General features: G+C 57.8%; 2 protein-coding genes across 16 annotated transcripts; both read left to right on the forward strand.

The window, feature by feature from the left end:
- The first annotated feature begins 401 nt into the window (after nucleotides 1–401).
- Nucleotides 402–7,500, forward strand: MEN1 (menin 1). Of its 9 annotated transcripts, none has more exons than XM_063670837.1 (10): nucleotides 402–460; nucleotides 955–1,437; nucleotides 2,979–3,187; nucleotides 3,398–3,526; nucleotides 3,858–3,898; nucleotides 3,979–4,066; nucleotides 4,671–4,807; nucleotides 5,272–5,407; nucleotides 5,845–6,009; nucleotides 6,226–7,500. In XM_063670837.1, exons 2-10 carry the CDS (start codon nucleotides 978–980, stop codon nucleotides 6,706–6,708), a joined length of 1,848 nt encoding a protein of 615 aa, XP_063526907.1. In that variant the 5' UTR covers nucleotides 402–460; nucleotides 955–977; the 3' UTR covers nucleotides 6,709–7,500. The 9 variants fall into 9 exon arrangements, with proteins under 9 accessions (XP_063526907.1, XP_054296302.1, XP_063526906.1 ...); XM_054440327.2 differs by having other exon boundaries at nucleotides 955–1,422; XM_063670836.1 differs by having other exon boundaries at nucleotides 459–564.
- Nucleotides 7,501–7,824: 324 nt separating this feature from the next.
- MAP4K2 (mitogen-activated protein kinase kinase kinase kinase 2) lies at nucleotides 7,825–21,525 on the forward strand. Of its 7 annotated transcripts, none has more exons than XM_063671739.1 (32): nucleotides 7,825–7,994; nucleotides 8,113–8,170; nucleotides 8,401–8,491; nucleotides 8,571–8,635; nucleotides 8,933–8,988; nucleotides 9,298–9,345; nucleotides 9,433–9,475; nucleotides 9,872–9,944; nucleotides 10,024–10,155; nucleotides 10,229–10,291; nucleotides 10,663–10,744; nucleotides 10,838–10,945; nucleotides 11,369–11,447; nucleotides 11,574–11,632; nucleotides 12,216–12,259; nucleotides 13,090–13,128; nucleotides 13,220–13,253; nucleotides 13,374–13,479; nucleotides 13,586–13,650; nucleotides 13,731–13,772; nucleotides 13,860–13,944; nucleotides 14,040–14,119; nucleotides 14,199–14,259; nucleotides 14,362–14,479; nucleotides 18,240–18,298; nucleotides 18,388–18,491; nucleotides 18,577–18,754; nucleotides 20,205–20,273; nucleotides 20,392–20,478; nucleotides 20,703–20,773; nucleotides 20,877–20,932; nucleotides 21,038–21,525. In XM_063671739.1, the coding sequence occupies exons 1-32, from the start codon at nucleotides 7,899–7,901 to the stop codon at nucleotides 21,123–21,125; spliced, it is 2,439 nt and encodes an 812-aa protein (XP_063527809.1). In that variant the 5' UTR covers nucleotides 7,825–7,898; the 3' UTR covers nucleotides 21,126–21,525. The 7 variants fall into 7 exon arrangements, with proteins under 7 accessions (XP_063527809.1, XP_054297074.1, XP_063527808.1 ...); XM_054441099.2 differs by having other exon boundaries at nucleotides 7,826–7,994; nucleotides 13,562–13,650; XM_063671737.1 differs by having other exon boundaries at nucleotides 7,828–7,994; nucleotides 13,220–13,479.
- Nucleotides 21,526–25,078: the final 3,553 nt, after the last annotated feature.

Consider the following 25,078-nt stretch of genomic DNA (forward strand, 5'->3'; position numbering starts at 1 on the left):
GGCACGTGTTAGAGTATCTCGCGGGAGGAAGTGGGAAAGGAGTGCTGGACACAGAGTAGGCATCTTTATATGTTAACAGACACTGATACCCAGCTAAAGCGGCTGAACACATTTACTCTCTTGCAGTGTTTAAAAGTATCTGTTTTCCTCACATCGTTTTATTTTAATTTTTTCTGGATCAAGCAACCTGATCTTTTTCCTCATAACTTGCCGACCGACCCGTGACAGCAAAACCGGCAGAAGCTCGGCGACCTCCCACCCCGAGTCTGCAGGTAGTGCCCCCGGACTACATTTCCCAGAAGGTACTGCGGACGCGCTTCCTGCCTGGTCGGCCTGAAGGGAAGGACCAATTCCTGAGTATCTCGGGAAGGAGGCGCCCGGAGCCGCGGACCTAGAGATCCCAGAAGCCACCGCGCAGCGGCCCGGCCCGCCACTATTTCCAGGCTCAGCGGGGGCAGGGGTGGGCCCAGACTCCACTTCCCGGCGGGTAGTGCGACCCTAGGGGCGGGACTTCATGTCCCAGCAGGCTCCGGGCGGCGTGCGCCGCGGTGCCTTGTGTGGGATGTAAGCGCAGAGGTGGGCGAGGGGGATCGAGGCCAGGACTCTCCTTGGGGTTTGGGGGCTTGACCTGGGTGCGCTTTCTGGACAGACTTTACGGCCCCGGGGGGCACAGTCGTAGAGGGGGGGGGCGGCCATTGGGGCTCCTCATTGGGGTCCTTGGGGCGCACCCCATCGGGTACCCGGCGTCCCGGAATTGTGGGGGACAAAAAGGCTCTGCAGTCTCGGCTGAGGGGTCTCACCGACAAAAGAGGGGAAGCCGGTGAGCAGAGGCTGAAGAGGGTGGGGAAGCAGGGGAGCTGTGCGTGTGTCGTGGGGGGTGGAACCTTAGCGGACCCTGGGAGGGGGGTCCCCGGCCGAACCTGCCCGACCCTCCCTCCCCCGGCTTGCCTGCAGGCCGCCGCCCACCGCCCGCCGCCATGGGGTTGAAGGCCGCCCAGAAGACGCTGTTCCCGCTGCGCTCCATCGACGACGTGGTGCGCCTGTTTGCTGCCGAGCTGGGCCGAGAGGAGCCAGACCTGGTGCTCCTTTCCTTGGTGCTGGGCTTCGTGGAGCATTTTCTGGCTGTCAACCGCGTCATCCCTACCAACGTTCCCGAGCTCACCTTCCAGCCCAGCCCCGCCCCCGACCCGCCTGGCGGCCTCACCTACTTTCCCGTGGCCGACCTGTCTATCATCGCCGCCCTCTATGCCCGCTTCACCGCCCAGATCCGAGGCGCCGTCGACCTGTCCCTCTATCCTCGAGAAGGGGGTGTCTCCAGCCGTGAGCTGGTGAAGAAGGTCTCCGATGTCATATGGAACAGCCTCAGCCGCTCCTACTTCAAGGATCGGGCCCACATCCAGTCCCTCTTCAGCTTCATCACAGGTTGGAGCCCAGTAGGTGGGAATCTTATCCATGACCCACTTCTTCAAAACCCTCCATGGTTTACGGAACCCTTTTGAGAACTGTAAGCCTTGTGAGGTTGGGCAGGTGTTATTTTCCTCTTTGCAGTTGGGAAACTGAAGCCCAGAGAGGGGAAATGATATGCCAAAGTCACACACGGCATGGCAGGGCTGAAAGTGAAGCCTGATCACTTGGCTCCAAATCATCAACCTCACCTCTGCCCCCTCAGCACCCCCGCCCTTGCCATTGAACAGCTACAGGAGTTCTAAGCATGAGACACAGAGGGCGGCAGCAGATTTAGGGGGCAAGAAGATGAAATTGGGCTGCATTTGAGGCAGTTAAACAAAATAATAGCTATGAAGATGTTTTTTGTGTTTTTTTTTTTTTTGAGACAGGGTCTCACTCTGTCCCACAGGCTGGAGCGCAGTGGTGTGATCATGGCTCACTGCAGCCTCAACGACTCCCTGGGCTCAGAGAGCCTCCTACCTCAGCCTCCTGAGTAGCTGAGAGTACAGGCATGCACCGCGGTGCTGGTTAAATTTTTGTATTTTTTGTAGAGACGGTGTCTCACTATGTGGCCCAGACTGGTCTTGAACTCTTGGGCTCAAGTGATCTGACCGCCTCAGCCTCCCAAATGCTGGGATTACGGGTGTGAGCCACCACAACGGGTGGCCTATGAAATTTTTTTTTTTTTCCAGACGGAGTCTCACTCTGTCACCCAGGCTGGAGTGCAGTGGCGCAATCTCAGCTCACTGCAAGCTCTGCCTCCTGTGTTCGCGCCACTCTCCTGCCTCCTGCCTCAGCCTCCTGAGTAGCTGGGACTACAGGCGCCTGCCACCATGCCTGGCTAATTTTTGGATTTTTAGTAGAGACAAGGTTTCACCATGTTAGCCAGGATGGTCTCGATCTCCTGACCTGGTGATCTGCCCGCCAAAGTGCTGGGATTACAGGCGTGAGCCACCGCGCCCGGCCAAAAATGTTTGAGACAGAGAAGGGGCTTGACCTCAAAAGGTTTAAGACTCAGGGCTTGCAAAGAGCTTCTTTGCAGCAAGCCCGATTGACTGGCTGTCCCCTCCTGGTGTGCCATATTGTGAAGGAATCAGAGGCTGCTTCTCAGCTTAGCAGGAAAAGAGTGCAGAGATAAATGAAGGTTATCTGTTGGTGGGTGTATAGCAAGGGAGAGTTGGCCAGTGTCCTGTTTTTGCCATTCCTGTTTTAACCTAGTAAGTGCAGTAAAATGGAATCCTTAAATCCATAGAATATATAATAGAGTTGCAGAGAAAGACGAGATAGGGCCAAAGGCTGGGTCAGCTACAGGAGATCCAGAAAGGTATCTTGTTGGACATAGAGGGTGTAAAAGGGAGAGAGTCTTTGAACACGTGGGAGGGAAGGGATGGAGGGATGGTGGACAGGAGAATCTGAGGTTGGAGCACAGGCTTGGAAAAGGAGTGGGAGGGAGTGTGGCCCATCACTACCTGGCCCCCTTCCCCCACGTTAAAGCACGGAGGACCCTCTTTCATTACCTCCCCCTTCCACAGGCACCAAATTGGACAGCTCCGGTGTGGCCTTTGCTGTGGTTGGGGCCTGCCAGGCCCTGGGTCTCCGGGATGTCCACCTCGCCCTGTCTGAGGATCATGCCTGGGTAGTGTTTGGGCCCAATGGGGAGCAGACAGCTGAGGTCACCTGGCATGGCAAGGGCAACGAGGACCGCAGGGGCCAGACGGTCAACGCCGGTGTGGCTGAGCGGGTATTGTTCCCTCCCCCAAGCCTTGTCCCCTTCATACTCTGGTAGCCCAAGCCACCCAAGGGACTCCATTTTGTTGGGCCACACCCCTTTCTTCCCATCACCACCCACATAGGAAGGGAAGACAGAAGAGCCCCTTTTCCTGGCTGTCATTCCCTGAAGCAGGCACAGGGTGGGCCGCTATGAGACATAATGGTCTTGTCCCCTCCCAAGAGCTGGCTGTACCTGAAAGGATCATACATGCGCTGTGACCGCAAGATGGAGGTGGCGTTCATGGTGTGTGCCATCAACCCTTCCATTGACCTGCACACCGACTCCCTGGAGCTGCTGCAGCTGCAGCAGGTGAGGGCTGAGCCAATGGGGCAGGACTGGGCTAGGCTAGACTTGACTTGCTGTGGGACCCTGGGCAGGGGCACTTTCCCTTCCTGAGCTTCAGCTTCCCCCGCTGGAAAATGGGTTAGTAATTCCTGGCCTGGCCTTTCCCAGGGCTCTTGGGAGAGTAGAATTGAGATGTGAAATTGCTTTGACTCCGTTAAAGGGCTGGTCCCAGAATTTTGGCCCTTCTACATGGTGGGTGGTCCCTGTTGGTTCTGACCCCCACCTCTGCCCGATAGGCTAAGGACCCGTTCTCCTCCCTGTTCTGTAGCTCATAACTCTCTCCTTCGGCTCCTAGAAGCTGCTCTGGCTGCTCTATGACCTGGGACATCTGGAAAGGTCAGTAGAGGGAAGTGGCCAGGCTGGGCCTTGTGAGGCCAGGGGGCTGGGTGGCAGCCTGAATTACCATCCTTTCCTAGGTACCCCATGGCCTTAGGGAACCTGGCAGATCTGGAGGAGCTGGAGCCCACCCCTGGCCGGCCAGACCCACTCACCCTCTACCACAAGGTGGGGGCATCTAAGGAGGGTGCAGAAGGGAGACCCTAACAGTGGCTGAGGCAGGGGCCCTCATCTGGGCAGATGAGAACTTTGTGCGTTGGGGGGTATCGCCCATCCAGTCTCACTTTGTGTCAACTGTGTGCAGAATCAGTTCAGTCAGGGCTCTCTGAGGGGTGTCCAGGGTTCCCCAGCCTGGGAGTGGCAGGGCCTGCATTTGTCCCCTCAGCCCTGCCTTTTCTGCCACTGCTTACTGTCCTTCCTGGAGCACTGAAAAGGGGGTGTTCACTTGGTGGGTGTAGGTGGGGAGGATGGCCATTGGGCTGGGCTTGGAAGTCTTTGGTGTGTGTGTAGAAGAGTGTCTGGGAAAGAGAAGGGCCCTGAGCTCGGAGGGCAGGCCCCACCCCTGCAGTCTGCCCCAGGCTTCAGCCAGCAGCCCTGTAGACCCAGGGAGGAGACCAGGTAGAAGGGCTGGCAGCCAGTGGAGGTGGGAGTGGAGACCAAGAGGACTCCCTGGGATCTTTCTGTGGCCTCTTCTGCGTGTGCCCTGGTGGGGCATTTGTGCCAGCAGGGCAGCTGGGGCTGCCTCCCTGAGGATCCTCTGCCTCACCTCCAGGGCATTGCCTCAGCCAAGACCTACTATCGGGATGAACACATCTACCCCTACATGTACCTGGCTGGCTACCACTGTCGCAACCGCAATGTGCGCGAAGCCCTGCAGGCCTGGGCGGACACGGCCACTGTCATCCAGGAGTGAGGATCCTCCTACTAGGGGCTGCAGACTGTCCTTTCTTCCCCTCCATCCGTTTTCAACCACCCTCGTCCAGGACTGAGGCCTGGCTCCCATGCCCCATCCCCTTTCCATCCAGTCCCTAGGCAGCAAGGCCACCATCACCCAGGACGTAGGGACCCTGATTAAGGTGTCACATCTTTCCCTCTCTCATCTCTCCTCCTAATTTTTTTTTTCTCAGAACAGTCTCAAATCTCCTCCCAGTGTTTAACCACCATCATCCAGCAGTGGGATTTCCACCCTCGACCCCTTGCCCCCTCCTTATTCTTGCTTTCTTGCTCTGGGCTTACCCAGACAGCATCATTTTGCAGTGAGGACCCCACCTACTCCCCCAGCCCCTGGGGGCTCCATCCCCCACCAGGTCCCTGGGGCTACCCCTCATAGTGAGACCCCTTCAGACCCTACAGAGACCCCACTGCTTTCACAGCTACAACTACTGCCGGGAAGACGAGGAGATCTACAAGGAGTTCTTTGAAGTAGCCAATGATGTCATCCCCAACCTGCTGAAGGAGGCAGCCAGCTTGCTGGAGGCTGGCGAGGAGCGGCCGGGGGAGCAGAGCCAGGTGAAAGGCTGGAGCTCCAGCCTGTGTCCAGCCTCCCACCTGGGCAGGGCTCCCTGCCACAGCCCATGGGGGCTGCGTGTACGGGACTAGGGATGGCAGGAGGAAGGTGGCCCTGAGCAGACACCTATGTTCCCTTTTGCTATAACTGAGGTCCTGGCCCCATGTTGGACGGGACTGAAGGTATTTTAGAGGTTTCTACCCTGTGCCTTCAGTTTCATGGCCAGACTCCCTCCCTCAGCTGAAGGGTGGAGGTAAGGGATGGTACCTCCTGGCTACGGATTGGCTTTATAAAAGGAAAGAGGTTCTAAGAATGTTCCCAACCTATGCTTACCTTTTCTGGAGCCAGGGGTCTTTGCCTAGGTGGGGGGCCTGGCCTGTGCCCTCTGCTAAGGGGTGAGTAAGAGACTGACCTGTGCCCTCCCTTCCCCCTCGTCCAGGGCACCCAGAGCCAAGGTTCTGCCCTCCAGGACCCTGAGTGCTTCGCCCATCTGCTGCGATTCTACGACGGCATCTGCAAATGGGAGGAGGGCAGTCCTACGCCTGTGCTGCACGTGGGCTGGGCCACCTTTCTTGTGCAGTCTCTAGGCCGTTTCGAGGGACAGGTGAGGAACACCTGTACAGAGGTCTGGGCACTACAGGTGGTGACAGCAGCCACGGGCTTGTCAGACTTTTCTGGCCCAGGGGCAGCATCTGCCCATCCCCTTGGTGCCGATGAGACTGAGACCCCCTGGGTGGGATGGGATGGCCAGAGCAGGGTCCTGGAGTTCCAGCCAGTGGCTGGCAACCTTGCTCTCACCTTGCTCTCCCCACTGGCCCAGGTGCGGCAGAAGGTGCGCATAGTGAGCCGAGAGGCCGAGGCGGCCGAGGCTGAGGAGCCGTGGGGCGAGGAAGCCCGGGAAGGCCGGCGGCGGGGCCCACGGCGGGAGTCCAAGCCAGAGGAGCCCCCGCCACCCAAGAAGCCAGCACTGGACAAGGGCCTGGGCACCGGCCAGGGTGCAGTGTCAGGACCCCCCCGGAAGCCTCCTGGGACGGTCGCTGGCACAGCCCGAGGCCCCGAAGGTGGCAGCACGGCTCAGGTGCCAGCGCCCGCAGCATCACCACCGCCAGAGGGTCCAGTGCTCACTTTCCAGAGTGAGAAGATGAAGGGCATGAAGGAGCTGCTGGTGGCCACCAAGATCAACTCGAGCGCCATCAAGCTGCAACTCACGGCACAGTCCCAAGTGCAGATGAAGAAGCAGAAAGTGTCCACCCCTAGTGACTACACTCTGTCTTTCCTCAAGCGGCAGCGCAAAGGCCTCTGAACTACTGGGGACTTCGGACCGCTTGTGGGGACCCAGGCTCTGCCCTTAGTCCCCCAACTCTGAGCCCATGCTCTGCCCCAAGCCCAAAGGGGACAGGCCTCACCCCTACCCAAACTCTAGGTTCCAGGTCCCGAGTACAGTCTGTATCAAACCCACCCACGATTTTCTCCAGCTCAGAACCCAGGGCTCTGCCCCAGTCGTTAGAATATAGGTCTCTTCTCCCAGAATCCCAGCCGGCCAATGGAAACCTCACGCTGGGTCCTAATTACCAATCTTTAAAGGCCCAGACCCTAGAAACCCAAGCTCCTCCTCGGAACCGCTCACCTAGAGCCAGACCAACTTTACTCAGGGCTGCTCCCAGCTTGTAGGAGCTGAGGTTTCACCCCTAACCCAAGGAGCACAGGTCCCACCTCCAGCCCGGGAGCCTAGGACCACTCAGCCCCTAGGAGTATATTTCTGCACTTCAGAATTCCGTATCTTGCGAATCCAAGCCCCCTGCCCCAAATAACTTCAGTCCAGCTCCAGAATTTGGAAATCCTAGTTTCCTTCCTATCCCGAGTCTGGGACACAAAACTCCGCCCCCAGCCTATAAGCATCCTGAGCCCCGCCCTCTTCCTGACGAAACTGGCCCCGGATCAGAGCAGGACCTCCCTTCCGACCCTTTGGGAACCTCCCAGAGGTCCAGCCCATCTCGGAGCATCCCAGAGGAAATCTGCAGAGGGTTAGGAGTGGGTGACAGGAGACTGATCTCTTCCTGTTTTGTACATAGATTTATTTTTCAGTTCCAAGAAAGATGAATACATTTTGTTAAAAAAAAATACAAAGCGCAAGTCCATGTTTCATCTGGGAAATTGGGGATGGGGCGGGGAGTGGAGCGCCCCCTCTTCCCTCTGTGTTCTGGCTTCCAGGACTTTGCGCTCCCTACCTGTGGAGCGCGAGCGACAGTGGCGGCGGAAGGACGTAGGCTCCGCCCCGGCCTCGGGGTTTCCCCGCGCCGCCGAGGGCCCGTCCCGCGGGCGCCTCCTCCCGGCCGGGCGGTGGGGCATCCCCGGCGCAGCCCCGCCCCCGGGCCCCAGCCCCGCCCCCGCGGCCTCAGAGCCACGGGCGCCCGCCCCGCCCCGCCCCGCGCTGCCCCGCGCCGGCTCCGCAGCTCGCGCCCGCCCGCCTGCCGGCCCGCCCGGCGCCGGGCCATGGCGCTGCTGCGGGATGTGTCGCTGCAGGACCCGCGGGACCGCTTCGAGCTGCTGCAGCGCGTGGGGGCCGGGACCTATGGCGACGTCTACAAGGTGCGCCGGGCGACGGGACGGGCGGGAGAGCCGGGAGGAGGGTGCCAGCCCCGCACCCCGCGGCGGGATCTAGCCCCCGGCCCCGCCCCCCATCCCGCTTCACCCTCCGCCCCTGCAGGCCCGCGACACGGTCACGTCCGAACTGGCCGCCGTGAAGATAGTCAAGCTAGACCCAGGTGAGGGCCCGGGTCGGGCCTCTGCGCCAGAGGGAGGGCAGAGCGCCCGCGGGCGCGGGGTGCGGGCGGAGGGTTGACGTTTCCGAGACCCCTGAGAGGCGTGCCCCAGGAGGTGCTGCCACCTGGCACCTGCCTGGCCCGGAGGGAGGCACTCTGCCCATTTTGCAGATGGGGGCACTGAGTCAGGGCAACCTCAGCGCGCCCCCCCCATGATGCTTTGTGCTTCCCAGGGGACGACATCAGCTCCCTCCAGCAGGAAATCACCATCCTGCGTGAGTGCCGCCACCCCAATGTGGTGGCCTACATTGGCAGCTACCTCAGGTGAGGCTGCCTTATCTTCCTGGCCCCAGGCAGCCCCCATGTGACCTGCTTTGTGCCCACCCCAGCAATTTGTCCCTAGGAATGACCGCTTGTGGATCTGCATGGAGTTCTGCGGAGGGGGCTCCCTGCAGGAGATTTACCATGGTGAGGCCAGGGCTCCAGGCCCCAGCAGGCCTCAGCCTTCCCCCACCCCCACCCCACTGGGGTACCGGAGGGGACTCTGGGCCCTGGACTTGGGCTCCTCTCCACTCCTGCCTGGCTGTGTGACCTTGAGAGAAATACTGTCCATCTCTGGGTTCAGTATCCTAGACTAAACTGGGAGGGGACGTGGCCGACACCGCTTTCATTTAACAGTGCCTGCTGCTTTTCCCACACACGGTAGCCTGGGAGGGTGGGCATGACCCCCGGGCCCCCAAGCCAGCCTCTCCCTTTTCCTTTCAGCCACTGGGCCCCTGGAGGAGCGGCAGATTGCCTACGTCTGCCGAGAGGCACTGAAGGTAGCTGGGCCTGTGAGGTGCCCACACCTCTGGTCTCCAGAAGCTGTGGGCCGGGAGCCCAGATGACCAGCAGGGAGGCGGGTGGAGTGCCTCGGGTGGGGCTGGCCCGAGGGGCTGTAGGTCCTGGGGAAAAGGGGCCCCAGCCCTGTTGCCGGAAGCAGTCCATTTCCCTCTTGGCTCAGTCACTTCCTGTTTGGGGAGAGGGGAGGAAGAAGCAGCCTGAGTGGGGGGCCCCAGTCCTGAGAGGGGGTTCAGGGGAGGTGGGACAGTGCTGGGTGGCTGCTCTCAGGGACTCCTCTTTGTCCCCAGGGGCTCCACCACCTGCATTCTCAGGGGAAGATCCACAGAGACATCAAGGTAGGCGCCTGGCTGGGGGCATTCCTGGGAGGGAGGAGGAGGCCCTCAGGGGCACCAGATGGGATTCTCTCTCCTCCATTCCCACAGGGAGCCAACCTTCTCCTCACTCTCCAGGGAGATGTCAAACTGGGTCAGTACCCTGGGGACACGATCAGGGTGAGGGTTCTGTGGACCCTCCCTGGCTACCCTGGACTCAAGGGTTGGGTGTCACTGGGCGAGTCACTTTGCCACTTGAGTCTCAGTTTCCCTGCTTAGAAGATGGAACGGTACTCCCTCCCTGCTGGAAAATGAAGGAGGTTGGGTCTGCACGGAGTTGACATGGGACCAGGCACTTCATCAGGGATAGAGGGTGGTTGACTCCTCTCAGGAGAGGGACCTGGCCTTGCCTAGGGCCTGCGGCAGCTGTGACCAAGCAGGGCCACCTGCGCATCTGAGCCCTGCCAGGTGCAGCCCGAGCCAGAGCCCTGGGCGTGGGAGGGTGAGTGGCAGCCAGAGGGCTGGTGAGAGTGGCTGTTTCTCCCCACAGCTGACTTTGGGGTGTCAGGCGAGCTGACAGCGTCTGTGGCCAAGAGGAGGTCTTTCATTGGGACTCCCTACTGGTGAGGCTGCGCCTGGGGCAGAGGGGTAGGGGCCACAGAGGGGGGCACCCGGCCATCCCATCTGTGACCCCACCTCTAGGATGGCTCCCGAGGTGGCTGCTGTGGAGCGCAAAGGTGGCTACAATGAGCTATGTGACGTCTGGGCCCTGGGCATCACTGCCATTGAGCTGGGCGAGCTGCAGCCCCCTCTGTTCCACCTGCACCCCATGAGGTCAGCCCAACACTTGCCCCTCACCTGACCCTTGACCTGCGGCCCGTGGCCCCTGACCTCGCGCCCTCCACAGGGCCCTGATGCTCATGTCGAAGAGCAGCTTCCAACCACCCAAACTGAGAGATAAGACTCGTTGGTAAGGGCCACACCCTCCTGCCGGGACCCCCTTTTCTGTCAGCCCCATAGTGGACAAAGAGCCTCTGCCAACTCCCGGGGGGCAACCCCAAGAGCCCTGTCCTCTCTGGGCCACTACAGACCATCTGAGTCAGGGGCCTGGTCCTTCTGTGGGTTGAAGACCCAGCGTGGTCAGGAAAGATGGGCAGAGGGTTGGTGGAGGAGCTGCTGTGTTGCAAGGCAGCGTTGCTCGGCCGGTGGCCCTCGGCCTCGGCTGGCTCCTTCCTGGGCGGGCCCAGCAGATGCCTCTGGAGGGGTGGTAGGGCAGCTGGCAGGACACCCTGCAGGAGGGCTAACCTGGATCTGGGGCTGGGGGGCTTTTGTGCCTTCTAGGACCCAGAATTTCCACCACTTTCTCAAACTGGCCCTGACCAAGAATCCTAAGAAGAGGCCGACAGCAGAGAAGCTCCTGCAGGTGGGAGGCAGGGGCCAGGAGAAAGGCCCAGTACTCAAAAGCGGGGCCCTGGATCAGGGGTCAGCCTGATCACCTCCCTCCCCCACTTTCCAGCACCCGTTCACAACTCAGCAGCTCCCTCGGGCCCTCCTCACACAGCTGCTGGACAAAGCCAGTGACCCTCATCTGGGGACCCCCTCCCCTGAGGACTGTGAGCTGGAGGTAGGTGAGGGGGGCTGGAAAGTGAGTCTTGGGCTGGTCTGCTTAGAAAGAGCGCAAGGGTGATGTTGGTGGACGTCCTTTAACTGGCACCATTCCAGCTTGGGGAGCTGGCCTCAGCTGAGCCCTCCCATTAGGAGTCTCTGCCATGCTGAGTTTTGTTTCCTGTACCACCCCCTTGATAGGTCCCTGCCCTTGAGTCCAAGCTGACCATGACCATGACTGTGCCATTTTCTGGTTTTCTGTGTGATCTTTGGCACCGCTCTGTGTAGGTTCTCTCATCTGTGAAGCGGGGTTCCATTTTATTTTACAATAGTCCCAGAGGGCTGTCATGAAAGCAAAACGCGCTGGTGCGTGTGAAGCTCCTAGAGCAGCCCTGGCATGAGGCGCATCAGGTGTGTCCACACTGTTTCTGGTTTTCCTTAGACCTATGACATGTTTCCAGACACCATTCACTCCCGGGGGCAGCACGGCCCAGCCGAGAGGACCCCCTCGGAGATCCAGTGTGAGTTTGCAGCAGGGACTGTGTGTGTGCAGATTTTGGGGGGGCCTGTGTGCACATGGATTTGGTGTGAATAGGGGTCCATCCTGAGACTCCAGCTCCTTCACCCCTGTACTCTGGGCCCCCCAGTTCACCAGGTGAAATTTGGCGCCCCACGCAGGAAGGAAACTGACCCGCTGAATGAGCCGGTGAGCGGGCAGGCCTTGAGGGGAAGGTGGTGCCCAGAGGTGGAGCAGGGAGGTCGGATGGAGGCTGAGCAGCTCAAATCAAGGGAGATTTGAAGCTGGGTGGCCTCGGGCCTTGGGCCTTGGACTGTCCAAGCAAGCCTGTCTTACCCAGGGACCTGGAGGGTTAGGGGCTCCTTCCTGGGCCAAGTTCTTTTAGGTGGGTGGCTGGAAAGTAGCACAGAGACCGTGCCTTTCCCAAAAGGAGGCCGTCATGTGCCCGAGCCCCAGCCCTACCCTGCTCAGCCTCATTTTCCCACCTGTGTGTCCCCAGTGGTCTGACTCTCTATCTCTGCCCTCACCGGCTCTGTCACTGGTCTCTCCTCACCCCCCAGCCTGTCTCTTCCTCCCTCGCTGTCTGTTACCCTTTCTTTCATAGTCTTCAGCTCTGCCTCCCACTGTCTGTCTCTCTCATCTCCTGTGTGTTTCCATCTCACCTTTCCTGTCTGTCTGTCTGTCTGTCTTTCCTCTCCTGAATCTCTTCACCGCCCTCTCACGTTGCATCTGTCTCTGCTTCTTCCCTGGTCTCTGCCTTGGTTTCCCCCAGTGGGAGGAAGAGTGGACACTACTGGGAAAGGAAGAGCTGAGTGGGTAAGTGAGGGATGGGGAAGCTGCAGGGGATGGTAGTGGCGGCAGAAAGGCTGACCTCTGACCGGGCACGGTGGCTCATGCCTGTAATCCCAGCACTTTAGGAGGCTGAGGTGGGTGGATCACCTGAGGTCAGGAGTTCGAGACCAGCTTTGCCAACATGGTGAAACCCCATCTCTACTTAAAATACAAAAATTAGGCTGGGCACAGTGGCTCATGCCTGTAATCCCAGCACTTTGGGAGGCTAAGGTGGGTGGATCACCTGAGGTCAGGAGTTCGAGACCAGCTTTGCCAACATGGTGAAACCCCATCTCTACTTAAAATACAAGAATTAGGCTGGCTGCGGTGGCTTACGCCTGTAATCCCAGCACTTTGGGAGGCCGAGGCAGGCGGATCCCAAGGTCAGGAGTTTGAGACCAGCCTGGCCAACATGGTGAAAGCCCGTCTCTAGTAAAAATACAAAAAATTATCTGGTGTGGTGGCAGGTGCCTGTAATCCCAGCTACTCAGGAGGCTAAGGCAGGAGAATCTCTTGAACCCGGGAGGCGGAGGTTGCAGTGAGCTGAGACTGCACCACTGCACTCCAGCCTGGGCAACAGAGCGAGACTCCATCTCAAATAAATAAACAAACAAACATAAGTTAGCTGGGCATGGTGGCCCACGCCTGTAATCCCAGCTACTTGGGAGGCTGAGGCAGGAGAATCTGGGAGGCAGAGGTTGCAGTGAGCCGAGATCTTGCCATTGCACTCCAGCCTGAGTGACAAGAGTGAAACTCTGTCTTAAAAAAAAAAAAAAAAAAGGGCTGACCTGTAACCCCTTTTCCCCACTGCCCAGGAGCCTGCTGCAGTCGGTCCAGGAGGCCTTGGAGGAAAGGTGAGGGGTGTGGGCCTTGGGGAGGGGCAAGGGGCGGGCGGCCTTGGTGCCAGTCACACGTCATGCCTCATGCCTCATCTGCCTCCCACAGGAGTCTGACCATTCGGTCAGCCTCAGAATTCCAGGTGCCACACAGAAGGAGGCTGGAGCTGGGATCCAGGCCACTGCAGAGGGTACGATTGGAGTGGGATACGGTTACAGGGCAACCTGGTAACGGCTGGGCTGGGCCCTGCCCCTCCTACCAGGAGCTGGACTCCCCAGATGATACCATGGGAACCATCAAGCGGGCCCCGTTCCTAGGGCCACTCCCCCCTGAGCCTCCAGCAGAGGAGCCTCTGTCCAGTCCCCCAGGTGAGTCTCAGGCTTGGGAGGCCGGGAGGCAGCCCCAGGGTGGGGGCTGCTGCAGGAAATTACAGCACGCCTGTGCCTGCAGGAACCGTGCCCCCACCTCCTTCAGGCCCCAATAGCTCCCCACGGCTGCCCACGGCCTGGGCCACCATGAAGCAGCGGGAGGATCCTGAGGTGAGAGGGTGCTACAAGGGGGTGGGGAGACGGGCGGCTACAGCTGTCATATCAGCCCTGACTCCTTCCCTCCCTCCCAGAGGTCGTCCTGCCACGGGCTCCCCCCAACTCCCAAGGTGCATGTAAGTGTTTGCCCCAAGCCCTGCAGTCCCACAGCCCTGCCACCCACCACCCCTGCACTCCCTCGCCAGCCTCTTGCCTCTCCGCAGATGGGCGCCTGCTTCTCCAAGGTCTTCAATGGCTGCCCCCTGCGGATCCACGCTGCTGTCACCTGGATTCACCCTGTTACTCGGGGTAGGTGGGGGCAGGGAGGAAGCAGGAGCCCAAGGAATTCCTCAGCTTGGGCCAGGGGCCATGTCTGACCTCTGACCCCATGCCCAAACTGGCAGACCAGTTCCTGGTGGTAGGGGCTGAGGAAGGCATCTACACACTCAACCTGCATGAACTGCATGAGGATACGCTGGAGAAGGTGAGGCCCGGCTGGCTGTGGGGGGCAGAGGCCTTGGGGGGCCTGGGGTGCTGACCACCTGTCCCTCTGTGGCCTCCAGCTGATTTCACATCGCTGCTCCTGGCTCTACTGCGTGAACAACGTGCTGCTGTCACTCTCAGGTACAAGGTGGGACGGGCAAGGAGGCGGGGCCCGCAGGGGCTCCAGCGCCTCAGCATCCTGCCCACCAACACCCCAGGCCCGGCCTCTCCCCATTTCTGCAGGGAAATCCACGCACATCTGGGCCCATGACCTCCCAGGCCTGTTTGAGCAGCGGAGGCTACAGCAACAGGTTCCCCTCTCCATCCCCACCAACCGCCTCACCCAGCGCATCATCCCCAGGTCAGGGATCTTGGGTGTGCAGGGAGCGGGAGGCAGAGGGGCAGGGAGGGGCTGGAACATGGCCTTGCCAGTTCCTGGGATTGCAGCAATCTTAGACATGTTACTTTGCCTCTCTGAGCGCCCGTTTCCTCCTCTGTCAATACAATTGGCCTTCCCACCCCCTCCCGCCGGCTTGTTGGGAGGCAAGAAGGAGATAGTGGATGTGAAAGTGCTTTCCAAGTTGTAGGAGCTGTGGTTGTTCGGATGTGGGGCTTGACAGTTAAGCAAACGTTTACTGAGCACTTATGCTATGTTGGCCCCTATGCTGGGCTTCGGGACATGGAGAATCCCATGAGTCCTCGCTTTCAAGAAACAGCGGGGCTGGGTGTGGTGCTCATGCGTATAATCCCAATCCTGCAATCCGAGGCAGAAGGATTGTTTGAGGCCATGTGTTTGAAATCAGCCTGAAAACACAGGGAGACCTTGTCTCTACAAAAAATCAAAAAAGGCTGGGCGGGGTGGCTCATGCCTGTAATCCCAGCACTTTGGGAGGCTGAGGCGGGTGGATCACGAGGTCAGGAGATGGAGACTATCCTGGCTAACATGGTGAAACCCCGTCTCTACTAAAAATACAAAAAAAATTAGCCAGGCGTGGTGGCACGTGCCTGTAGTCCCAGCTACTCAGGCGGCTGAGACAGGAGAATTGCTTGAACCTGAGAGGTGGAGGTTGCAGTGAGCCATGATCACGCCCCTGCACTCCAGCCTGGCCGACAGCGAGACTCTGTCTCAAAAAAGAAAGAAAAAAAAAACCCAAAAAATCAAAAAATGGGGCCGGGCGCAGTGGCTCACGCCTATAATCCTAGCACTTTGAGAGGCCGAGGTGGGCGGATCACGAGGTCAGGAGTTTGAGACCAGCCTGGCCAATATGGTGAAACCCCGTCTCTACTGAAAATACAAAAATTAGCTGGGCGTAGTGGTGCGCATCTGTAGTCCCAGCTACTCGGGAGGCTGAGGCAGAAGAATCGCTTGAACCCTAGAGGCAGAGGTTGCAGTGAGTGGAGATCGCGCCACTGCACTCCATCCAGGGCGACAGAGTGAGACTCCGTCTCAAAAAAAAATCAAAAAATTAGCTGAGCATGGTGGCATAGGCATGGCGTTGTGTGTTGGTGGTCCCAGCCACTCAGGAGGCTGAGGTGGGAGGATTGCTTGAACCCAGGAGGTTGAGGTTGAAGTGAACTGTGATCGCGATCGTACCACTGCACTGAAGCCTGGGCAACAGAGCAAGACCTTGTCTCAAAAAAAAGAAAAAGGGAAATGAGGACGGTTAGCACCCGGTACTGAGGTCCAGTTAGAGGGAGAGCTGGGAGGGGTGGAGAGGCCTCAGAGACCGGGCAAGCTTGGGAGGTTCGAAAGTGTGTCAGCGTTTCCAGGCAGATGAGGTAGGGAATGGCACTCCAGGCAGGGGGAAGAGCAAGTATGTGTTAGTATGTGTTGGGGCAGAGCAGCCTGGTGAGCTGGGGAGCTGTAGGAGTTTGCCTGGGGGCCAGGCACAGTGGCTCACGCCTGTAATCCCAGCACTTTGGGAGGCTTTGGCGAGTGGATCAACTGAGTCAGGAGTTCGAGACCAGCCTGGTCAACATGGCGAAACCCCGTCCCTACTAAAAATACAAAAATTAGCTGGGCATGGTGGCGGGCGGCTGTAATCCTAGCTACTCGGGAGGCTGAGGCAGGAGAATCTCTTGAACCTGGGAGGCGGAGGTTGCAGTGAGCCGAGATCGCACCATTGCACTCCAGCCTGGGCAACAGAGCAAGACTCCGTCTCAAAAAAAAGAAAAACAGAAGAGAAAAAACAGTCAGATTCTGATTCTCTTTTGAAAGTTGAGCCAGTAGGATTTCCTGATGAAAGAGAAAGAGGAGTCAAGGATGGCTCCAAGGTTTTTGGCCTGGGTATCAGGAAGGATGCAGCTGTCATCAGCTGAAGGTGGAGCAGTTTCAGGGGGAGCTGAATTCAATTTTGTTGCATAAAGATGCTTATTAGATGTGCAAGTGGGACCTGCGTCAATCCATGGCTGGGTGGGGCTGGGCTCTGAAGGGAGGGGCCCTGGGCTATGGGCCCTGACATTGTCATGACCAGGTGGGTGGTGTGGGAATCAGTGGACTGAGTGCAGAGGGTAGGGGAGGCCAGGCCAGTGGCTGCAACAGCTGGGGAGCTCGGGAGGGCCCTTCCTGCAACGTGCTCACTCCAGGACCACCTCTGGAGCCCTGTGGCCTTGGGGCTTCCTGAGCTCAGTCCCCAAGTGAGTCTGCTTTGGCGCAGGACCTACAGGAAACAGGCCCATCAGAGCCCCAACAGGTCACAGGCAGCTTTGAGCTTGTGTTCGGGAAATGGCAGAGGCACAGTGAGCACTTTGAATGCAAAGAACAGAGAACTGGAGTTGTTTGGAGAAAAAACAAATACAAAATATATGCCTTTGTCCCATCCAAAGACCAGTTGGGGAGGAGAGTGGGAAGAATGTGGGGAGAGGGAGGGACGAGGACCAGGGACAGTGAGAGACAGACATTGGCTTCCTCCATGTCCTGGCAGAAGGTACAAACAGGACACGGGCCACTGGGTGGAGGTGGCAGGGCTGCTGACAGGAAGCCCCATTCCCCAGAGGAAGAAACAGGCTCAGAGGGTCCCCTGGAGGGTTAGGGGACACCCAGTGGCCAAGGCAAGGGCCCCTCTGATGACTGTCCCTCACTACTTCTCCCCCGACAGTAAGGCAAGCCACCCCCTGGCCCCACAGGGCTGTTGCCTCAGCTGGAGAAGCAGAGGGCAGGCCATTTGCCTTTTGAAGTTCATTCACTGCCCCGGGCCTGTTTTCCCACCTGTGAAATGGGCCGTGCGCACTCTGTGCAACCTGGTGGGGCTGGAGCCTGCATCCTCCCAGGCCCCTCCATGCTCTCATTTCTTCATTCATTTCTTTTTTCTTTTTCTTCTTTTTTTTGAGACTGAGTTTCACTCTCGTTGCCCGGGCTGGAGTCCGATGGCACAATCTTGGCTCACTGCAACCTCCACCTCCTGGAGTTAAGCAATTCTCCTGCCTCAGCCTCCCAAGTAGCTGGGATTACAGGCGTGCACCACCATGCCTGGCTAATTTTGTATTTTTAGTAGAGACAGGGTTTCTCCATGTTGGTCAGGCTGGTCTCGAACTCCTGACCTCAGGTGATCTGCCTACCTCGACCTCCCAAAGTGCTGGGATTACAGGCGTGAGCCACTGCGCCTGGCATCATTTCTTTCTTTATACCCTGCCTTTACCTGACAAGGAATTTCAGTGACTCAAAATAGGTGGAAAGTCCTAATATGGGATGACAGGAGCTGGCCCTCTGTGAGCACACACGATTCCCAGCACTGCCGAGAGCACCTCCCCTGTATGAGCTCATGAAGCCTTCACTGTGCCCCTCTGGGGTGGGGCCCGCCATTATCCCCAATCTACAGAGGATGAAACTGAGGCATGGAGAGATTAAGTGGCTTGCCCGGAGTCACACAGAGCTAGAAGCAATCCTGAGACCCAAACCCCTGGCCTGGATGGAGACACTCCCTCCTGGCTGCAGGGCTGGGAGACTGGCTTCAGATCCTCCACCTTTCCCAGCTGTTCTTGGGGCAGGTTACTTTGTGTCTCTGAGTCTCAGTCCCTTACTTGTAAAGAGGGAAGCTGATAGTACCCACCTCATAGGGCTCTGCAGGGGCCTTGCCCATGGATGGCATCCTGGACACAGGCCCTGGTTGTCACCCCTACAGGCGCTTTGCTCTGTCCACCAAGATTCCTGACACCAAAGGCTGCTTGCAGTGTCGTGTGGGTAAGAAATGGGCTGGGCGGGGTGGGGCGGGGCCTGGTGGGGGGCAGCGCAGGCCCAGCCCAGTGCCCACTGCCCTGCTCCCCTGCCAGTGCGGAACCCCTACACGGGTGCCACCTTCCTGCTGGCTGCCCTGCCCACCAGCCTGCTCCTGCTGCAGTGGTACGAGCCGCTGCAGAAGTTCCTGCTGCTGAAGGTGAGGGGCGGTGGGGGGAGGCCCAGGGCACCCTCAGAGCTCTGGGGGGAGAAATGGAGACCTGAGCATCCCTGCTGCCCCCTAGAACTTCTCCAGCCCTCTGCCCAGCCCAGCTGGGATGCTGGAGCCGCTGGTGCTGGATGGGAAGGAGCTGCCGCAGGTGTGTGTGGGGGCTGAGGGGCCTGAGGGGCCCGGCTGCCGCGTCCTGTTCCATGTCCTGCCCCTGGAGGCTGGCCTGACGCCCGACATCCTCATCCCACCTGGTGAGCAGAAGGGCCAGGCTGCTGGGAGTGGGTGTGTGTGCAGGAGAGACCGAGGGAGGGAGGCAGGGAGGGCCGAGGCTCCCAAACTAGGCTCCCCACAGCCGGTGACTCCACAGAGACCTTGAGGGCTGCCATGTGGGGTCTGGGGCCCACAGCCTCCCTTCAACGAGCTTCACCTGGGCTTCCATAAAGGGTTCATTAGACCAAATGAACCTTAGCTTGGCAGCTAAGAAAATCCTGGCCAGGCTGGGCACGGTGGCTCACGCCTGTAATCCCAGCATTTTGGGAGGCCAAGGAGAGAGAGGGGCTTGAGCTCATGAGTTTGAGACCAGCCTGAACAACATGGCGAGACCCTGACTCTACAAAAAATTAGCTGGGCATGTTGGTGCACGTGTGTAGTCCCAGCTACTTGGGCTGAGGTGGGAGGATCACTTGAGCCTGCGAGACAGAGGCAGTTGTGAACCATGTTCGCGCCACTGCACTCCAGCCTGGGTGACAGAGTGAGACCCTATCTCAAAACAAAAAACAAAAACAAAAAAACTGGTCAACATTTCTCTGGGCTGCAGGGAAGAGGCAGATCTGGCAAGGCAGGGCCTAGAGGCCCCATTCTCAGTCAGGAAGCAGGACTCCAAGTGTTGTGGCAGCTTGGGGTGATAATGAGCAGCGATGGATAAGGGAGAAGGGAGGGCGCATGTGGTTAAGGCACCTGGTGCCAGGCCCTGAGCCAGGGGTCTCACACACAGGATTTTATTCTTTATTTTTTTTTATTTTTTGAGACAGAGTCTTGCTCTGTCGCCCAGGCTGGAGTGCAACGGCATGATCTCGGCTCACTCACTGCAACCTCCGCCTCCTGGGTTCAAGCTATTCTCTTGCCTCAGCCTCCCAAGTAGCTGGGATTACAAGCATGTGCCACCACATCCGGCTACTTTTTGTATTATTAGTAGAAATGGGGTTTCGCCATGTTGGCCAGGCTGGTCTCGAACGCCTGATCTCAGGTGATCCACCCGCTTCGGCCTCCCACAGTGCTGGGATTACAGGCATGAGCCACTGCGCCCAGCCCAGGATTTTATTCTTGATCCTCATGATAGCCTCTCAAGGCAGTGCCATCTTGTCTGTGTTATGAGGAAACAGAGGCTCTGAGAGGTAAAGTGATTTGTACCAGGTCACACAGTGACTGGGTCACGAGGCCTGGTCCCCTTAAATCTGGAGCCCTCCCGTGGCACCCCGTGACTCCTCCTCCACTCCCCATGAGCCCCAGGACGGGTCACTCATCCTCTCAGAGCCTCAGTTCCCAGCCCTGGAGGGAGATGAGGTTTCCCAGCCCCACAGGGCTGTTGTGAGGCTGACGTGCCCTCATGGCCAAGGGCTGTCTGTAGCCTGGCCCCCATATCCTCTTGGGGTTGGGGGATTGGTGGCTCAGCCAGGCCATGTCTCTCTTCTCTGCCTGCAGAGGGGATCCCAGGCTCGGCCCAGCAGGTGATCCAGGTGGACAGGGACACAATCCTAGTCAGCTTTGAACGTGAGTGCCCTGGGGGCAGGGCTTAGGCAGGGGAGTATGGGGGTGAGGGGACCACGTGGGTCTGCCTTCCCAGAAGGGAGCCTCCCCGTCCCCACCCACCAGTCCCCTCCCTGTGCAGGCTGTGTGAGGATTGTCAACATGCAGGGCGAGCCCACGGCCACACTGGCACCTGAGTTGACCTTTGATTTCCCCATCGAGACTGTGGGTGAGTGAGCCAGAGGTGGGGTGCAGGCCTTTCCCTGGCCTGGAGCACGTTGTGGCTCGGGGGCCTGGGGCTGGCAGTAGGATGAGAAAGCAGATCCCCCAGCCCCTCTCCTGAGCCATCCTGGTCACCTGAGGTCAGTGAGGACCCCTGTGGCCCAGACCCAGGCTCAGGCGTGGCTGAGGGCGCCAGGACGGGTGCAGGGCTGATGGGGGCCTGGCCCGTAGTGTGCCTGCAGGACAGCGTGCTGGCCTTCTGGAGCCATGGGATGCAAGGCCGAAGCCTGGATACCAACGAGGTGAGTGGGGCCCAGGGACCTTGCTGTCCCCTGCCTTGTGGTCCTTACCTCTTTGGAAAGGACCTACTGGAGTGGCCTCAGTGCTTCCCACCTGTCTTCCCAGGTGACCCAGGAGATCACAGATGAAACAAGGATCTTCCGAGTGCTTGGGGCCCACAGGTAGGCGGTGGCACCCCAGCCTCCCCTTCAGATGACTCTGAGGCCAGAGAAGGGGCTGATGTGCCAAGTGTCTCCCGCCCTGCCCCCTACTCCTCTCTCCCCCAGAGACATCATCCTGGAGAGCATTCCCACTGACAACCCAGAGGCACACAGCAACCTCTACATCCTCACGGGCCACCAGAGCACCTACTAAGAGTGGTGGGCCTGTCCAGGGGCTCCCCACCCCACCCCATGCCTTAGCGGCAGGCCCTTTTGGGCAAAGGGGCCCATCCTAGACCAGAGGAGCCCAGGCCCTGGCCCTGCTGGGGCTGAAGGTCAGAAGTAATCCTGAGAAATGTTTCAGGCCTGGGGAGGGAGGGGAGCCCCCCACGCCTCTGCAATAATTGGACCAGGGGGAGCTGCAGTCACTCCCCCATCCCCGAGGCAGCCCAGTCCCTAGTGCCCAAGGCAGGGACCCTGGGCCTGGGCCATCCATTCCATTTTGTTCCACATTTCCTTTCTACTCTTTCTGCCAAGAGCCTGCCCCTGCATTTGTCCTGGGAAACACGGTATTTAAGAGAAAACTATATTGGTATTAAAGCTGGTTTGTTTTAGTCCTCTGGTCCCTCTGGGTGGGGGGAGTGAACCCACCTCATCTCCCGCCTCCTTCCCTCCAACATACCTTTCTGTGGGCACCACAGAAGGGCAGGGCCCCCAGGATTTTGGAGAAGCCAGGTAGAGGTGACAGGAGGCCATGGCCCCCAGCAGCCTTCCGGGGCACTGTGCCTTCCCCTGTACCCTTGCTCAGAACTGACCCTCAGCTTTGCAGTTTGAGGGCTCTGCTATAGTTTAGCACCCCAAGGACTCATGCAGATGGGGGGCCTCAACAAAGGGACTCTCATCCAGGGCACCCTTGCCCCACCTAGGATCTCACTGGGTGGCCCCTGGAAGGGCCCAGGAGGAGCCCCCAGAGGGCTGTTCCCTCCATTCCCAGGGACGCTGCTGCCCATGGAGGTAGCCTGTGTGACCTGTATCCCCTGCCCTCCACCTACTGCCTAGGTGTTAGGCCAGGAACATCAGATGACAGCACGATCATCAGATTGGATGGGAAGGCTAGCCTGTGTCCGTCTACCAGACTCCCAAGGGCTGCCTCAGTGCCAGGCCCTGGGGTCACTACCAGAAACGGACCAGCCCCCAGGGAGGGCGTCCTCCTTGCTGGAGCCTGCATCTTGAGGGCATGGCCATCCTCCTGTAGCTTGTGCTTACGCTGTCATTCTTCGAGGGTCTGTCTGCTCAGCTCTGAATGCCAGGGCCCCTCTTGCCCCAGGCACTGATCAGCCGCTCTTGACCAGAGCCTTTGGGCAGCTGCAGCCCAGGAGGCAGGATGGGAGCTGCCTTGAGGGCCCACAGTTGGGGGGCTGGGAAGGTGGGGGCAGGGTAGGGGGAACAGCTGGAGCAAAGGCCCCATTGTCACCCCTGACATTCAGGGCAGGTGTTGGAGGAAGACCTTTGCACCTGGCGGGTGGCAAGAAAGACTTGCGGAGTGACGTGGTAGGTGGATGGCAGCCATGCGAGTAGGCTCAGTGGCTCCCAGGGTGTCACACTGTCCCCTCAGCCACTCAACAGCAGAGTTTCAACTGTTCTGACTCTGTCCAGTGACTGGGAGGGTTTCTTGGCTGGAATGGGGAGCCAGCCCAGGGGAGGGAACACATCTCTTCACACCAGGCATTCACACCCATGTTCCCGTGAGCCCCAAGGAGGGTGAGGGGCACCTTCCAAATTGGGGTCGGTGGTAACAGGGATACAAAGTGAATTCCTAACTTCCAATTTTCCAGATTTCTTGGAGGAATGTTGGGACCAGGGTGGGGTAAGTGGGGACAGGGAGGTGAGCTCCTGCTCAGCAAAGGCCCTGACCAAAGGCACCCTGGGGAGGACTGGCTTTCCGTCCACCAAGCAGCCAGCAGCAGACAGTGCCTCCTTGTGGCGGATCTTCCCGGACCTCAGATTCAGTCTGGAAAGGGGGTTTGGACTGCAGAGTGTAAACTGCCAAAGTGGGGGGCCTCCCATAAAATGCTTACTGCCAGCAAAGGCAGGCCAAGAGCAAATAAAGGCCGAGAAACCAGGGAATATGTGTTGAGAGACTAACACTTTAAATTTTATTTATGTATTTTTAAATGGGTAACCTTTGCCCATGGTACATATTTTTTAAAATACAGCAGAGATATAATGAACAGTCTCCCTCTTACCCCTGTCTCCAGCCACCCCTGGTCCCAGTTACTTATGAACCCTTCTAGAAGTATTTTGCGTGTTTAAGCAATTTGGTATATTTTATTCTTGGCGATTTTTTTATACGTATTAACATATTCCACATACTGTACCGACCTTGCCCTTTAAAAATATACCCTGGGGGGCCAGGTGTGGTGGCTCACACCTGTAATCCCAGCACTTTGGGAGGCCGAGGCGGGCGAATCACGAGGTCAGGAGTTTGAGACCAGCCTGGCCAACATGGTGAAACCCCGTCTCTACTAAAAATACAAAAAATTAGCGGGGCATGGTGGCGGGTGCCTGTAATCCCAGCTACTCGGGAGGCTGAGGCAGGAGAATCACTTGAACCTGGGAGGCGGAGGTTGCAGTGAGCCTGGAACATGCCACTGCACTCCAGCCCGGGCGACAGTGCAAGACTCCATCTCAAAAAAAAAAAAAAAAAAAGAGAAAAAAATATATATATCCTGGAGAATATGAATGTTTTAAATTATCACATGCATCCTGAAAAGATATGTATATATCCTCGAGAGTTTTGCGTTAAAGATCTCCCATTTAAAAAAAAATTTTTTTTACAGCTAGTGGTATTCCATTGTGTATGTTTCCCATAACAAATGTTAATGACCTGCAGTGAGATCCCTATTGGTGGAAATTTGAGTTGTTTTTACTACTTTTATATTACAAACAATGCTGCAATAAATATTCTGAGGCCAGTGCCCCTCTGTACATATTCAAGCATTTCTAGAAGATAAGTTCCTGGAAGCAGCATTAATGAGTCAGGGGGGGCTGCGTTTGTCGTGGTGATAGCTGCTGTCCAGTTGCCCCTCCATGGGCAGAAACTTAAAGAATGACTCTTTAAGTCATTCTTCAGGACAAGTAGAAGGGACGTGGGCCCCCCAGGATGTTCAGGTAACTGGCCCGTACCCGGAGTCATCCTGGTGAAAGTCAAGGGGAGTGCCATGATGTGTGCTTCAGGACGGCGGAGGATCTGCCGTGTTCCCTGTGGCATGTCCAGCACCTGCTCACTGCCAGTGCTCAGGAGACCCTCATGAGTAAGGGAATGGACAAGATGTGGTGAAGAGGAGTCCCTGCAATCTGCCCTTGGACTGGGTGAGCGACCCCACCTCGCTGAGCTTTACTTTCCTTAGGTTTACCATATCCAAAGCCAACTGCAGGGCTGTCAGGAGGATCAGAAATACTGTAACAGACATAATGCAATAACACAGATGAATCTTAGAGGTAAATTAAAACAGCACTTTATGCACAATACGATAGCATATTATAAAGCTCAGAAACAAACTGAAACCATCTATTGTTTAGCAATACATGCCCAAGATACAACCCTATTAAAAAATCAAGGGAAGGAAAAGCACAAAATCTGAGATGGTGTTCCCTGAGAGGAGTGTGGGATGGGATAAGGAAGGAGCCCAGGAATTTTTAAAGGTATTGGTAGTATCTTAGCTCTCAGGTTTGGTGGTAGGTTCATGGGTATTTAAGTTATAACTCAGTTCCTAACTCACATAAGGTGCCACACATCCTTTTATATGTATCAAATATTATGTCATAAAATTTTAGTTTGGGCATGGTGGTTCATGTCTGTAATCCCAGCACTTTGGGAAACTGAGGCAGGCAGATCACTTGAGCCCAGGAGTTCTAGACCAGCCTAGGCAACATGATGAAACCCTGTCTCTACAAAAAATACAAAAATTAGCTGGACATGGTGGCACTCGCCTGCAGTCCCAGCTACTCTGGAGGCTAAGGTGGGAGGATTGCTTGAGCCTAGGAGTTCAAGGCTGCAGTGAGCTATGAACTTGCCACTGCACTCCAGCCTGGGTGACAGAGTGAGACCCTGTCTCAAAAAGAAAAAAAAAAAAAAAAAAGGAAAAAAAATTAAAAAAAATATTT

Source organism: Pongo pygmaeus, chromosome 9 (genome assembly GCF_028885625.2).
Source record: "Pongo pygmaeus isolate AG05252 chromosome 9, NHGRI_mPonPyg2-v2.0_pri, whole genome shotgun sequence".
In the NCBI taxonomy this organism is placed as follows: Eukaryota; Metazoa; Chordata; class Mammalia; order Primates; family Hominidae; genus Pongo; species Pongo pygmaeus.

What these genes read in the sequence shown, in the direction of transcription:
- MEN1 (XM_063670837.1), top strand. Translation starts at nt 978, where the DNA reads ATGGGGTTGAAGGCCGCCCAGAAGACGCTGTTCCCGCTGCGCTCCATC. An exon ending in CACAGGTTGGAGCCCAGTAG is followed by an intron (nt 1,438 to 2,978) that starts GTGGGAATCTTA and finishes CCCCTTCCACAG; the next exon opens with GCACCAAATTGGACAGCTCC. An exon ending in CACTCACCCTCTACCACAAG is followed by an intron (nt 4,067 to 4,670) that starts GTGGGGGCATCT and finishes CCTCACCTCCAG; the next exon opens with GGCATTGCCTCAGCCAAGAC.
- MAP4K2 (XM_054441097.2), top strand. Translation starts at nt 7,899, where the DNA reads ATGGCGCTGCTGCGGGATGTGTCGCTGCAGGACCCGCGGGACCGCTTC. An exon ending in TTCCACCTGCACCCCATGAG is followed by an intron (nt 10,156 to 10,228) that starts GTCAGCCCAACA and finishes CGCCCTCCACAG; the next exon opens with GGCCCTGATGCTCATGTCGA. An exon ending in GAAGCCTGGATACCAACGAG is followed by an intron (nt 20,774 to 20,876) that starts GTGAGTGGGGCC and finishes CTGTCTTCCCAG; the next exon opens with GTGACCCAGGAGATCACAGA.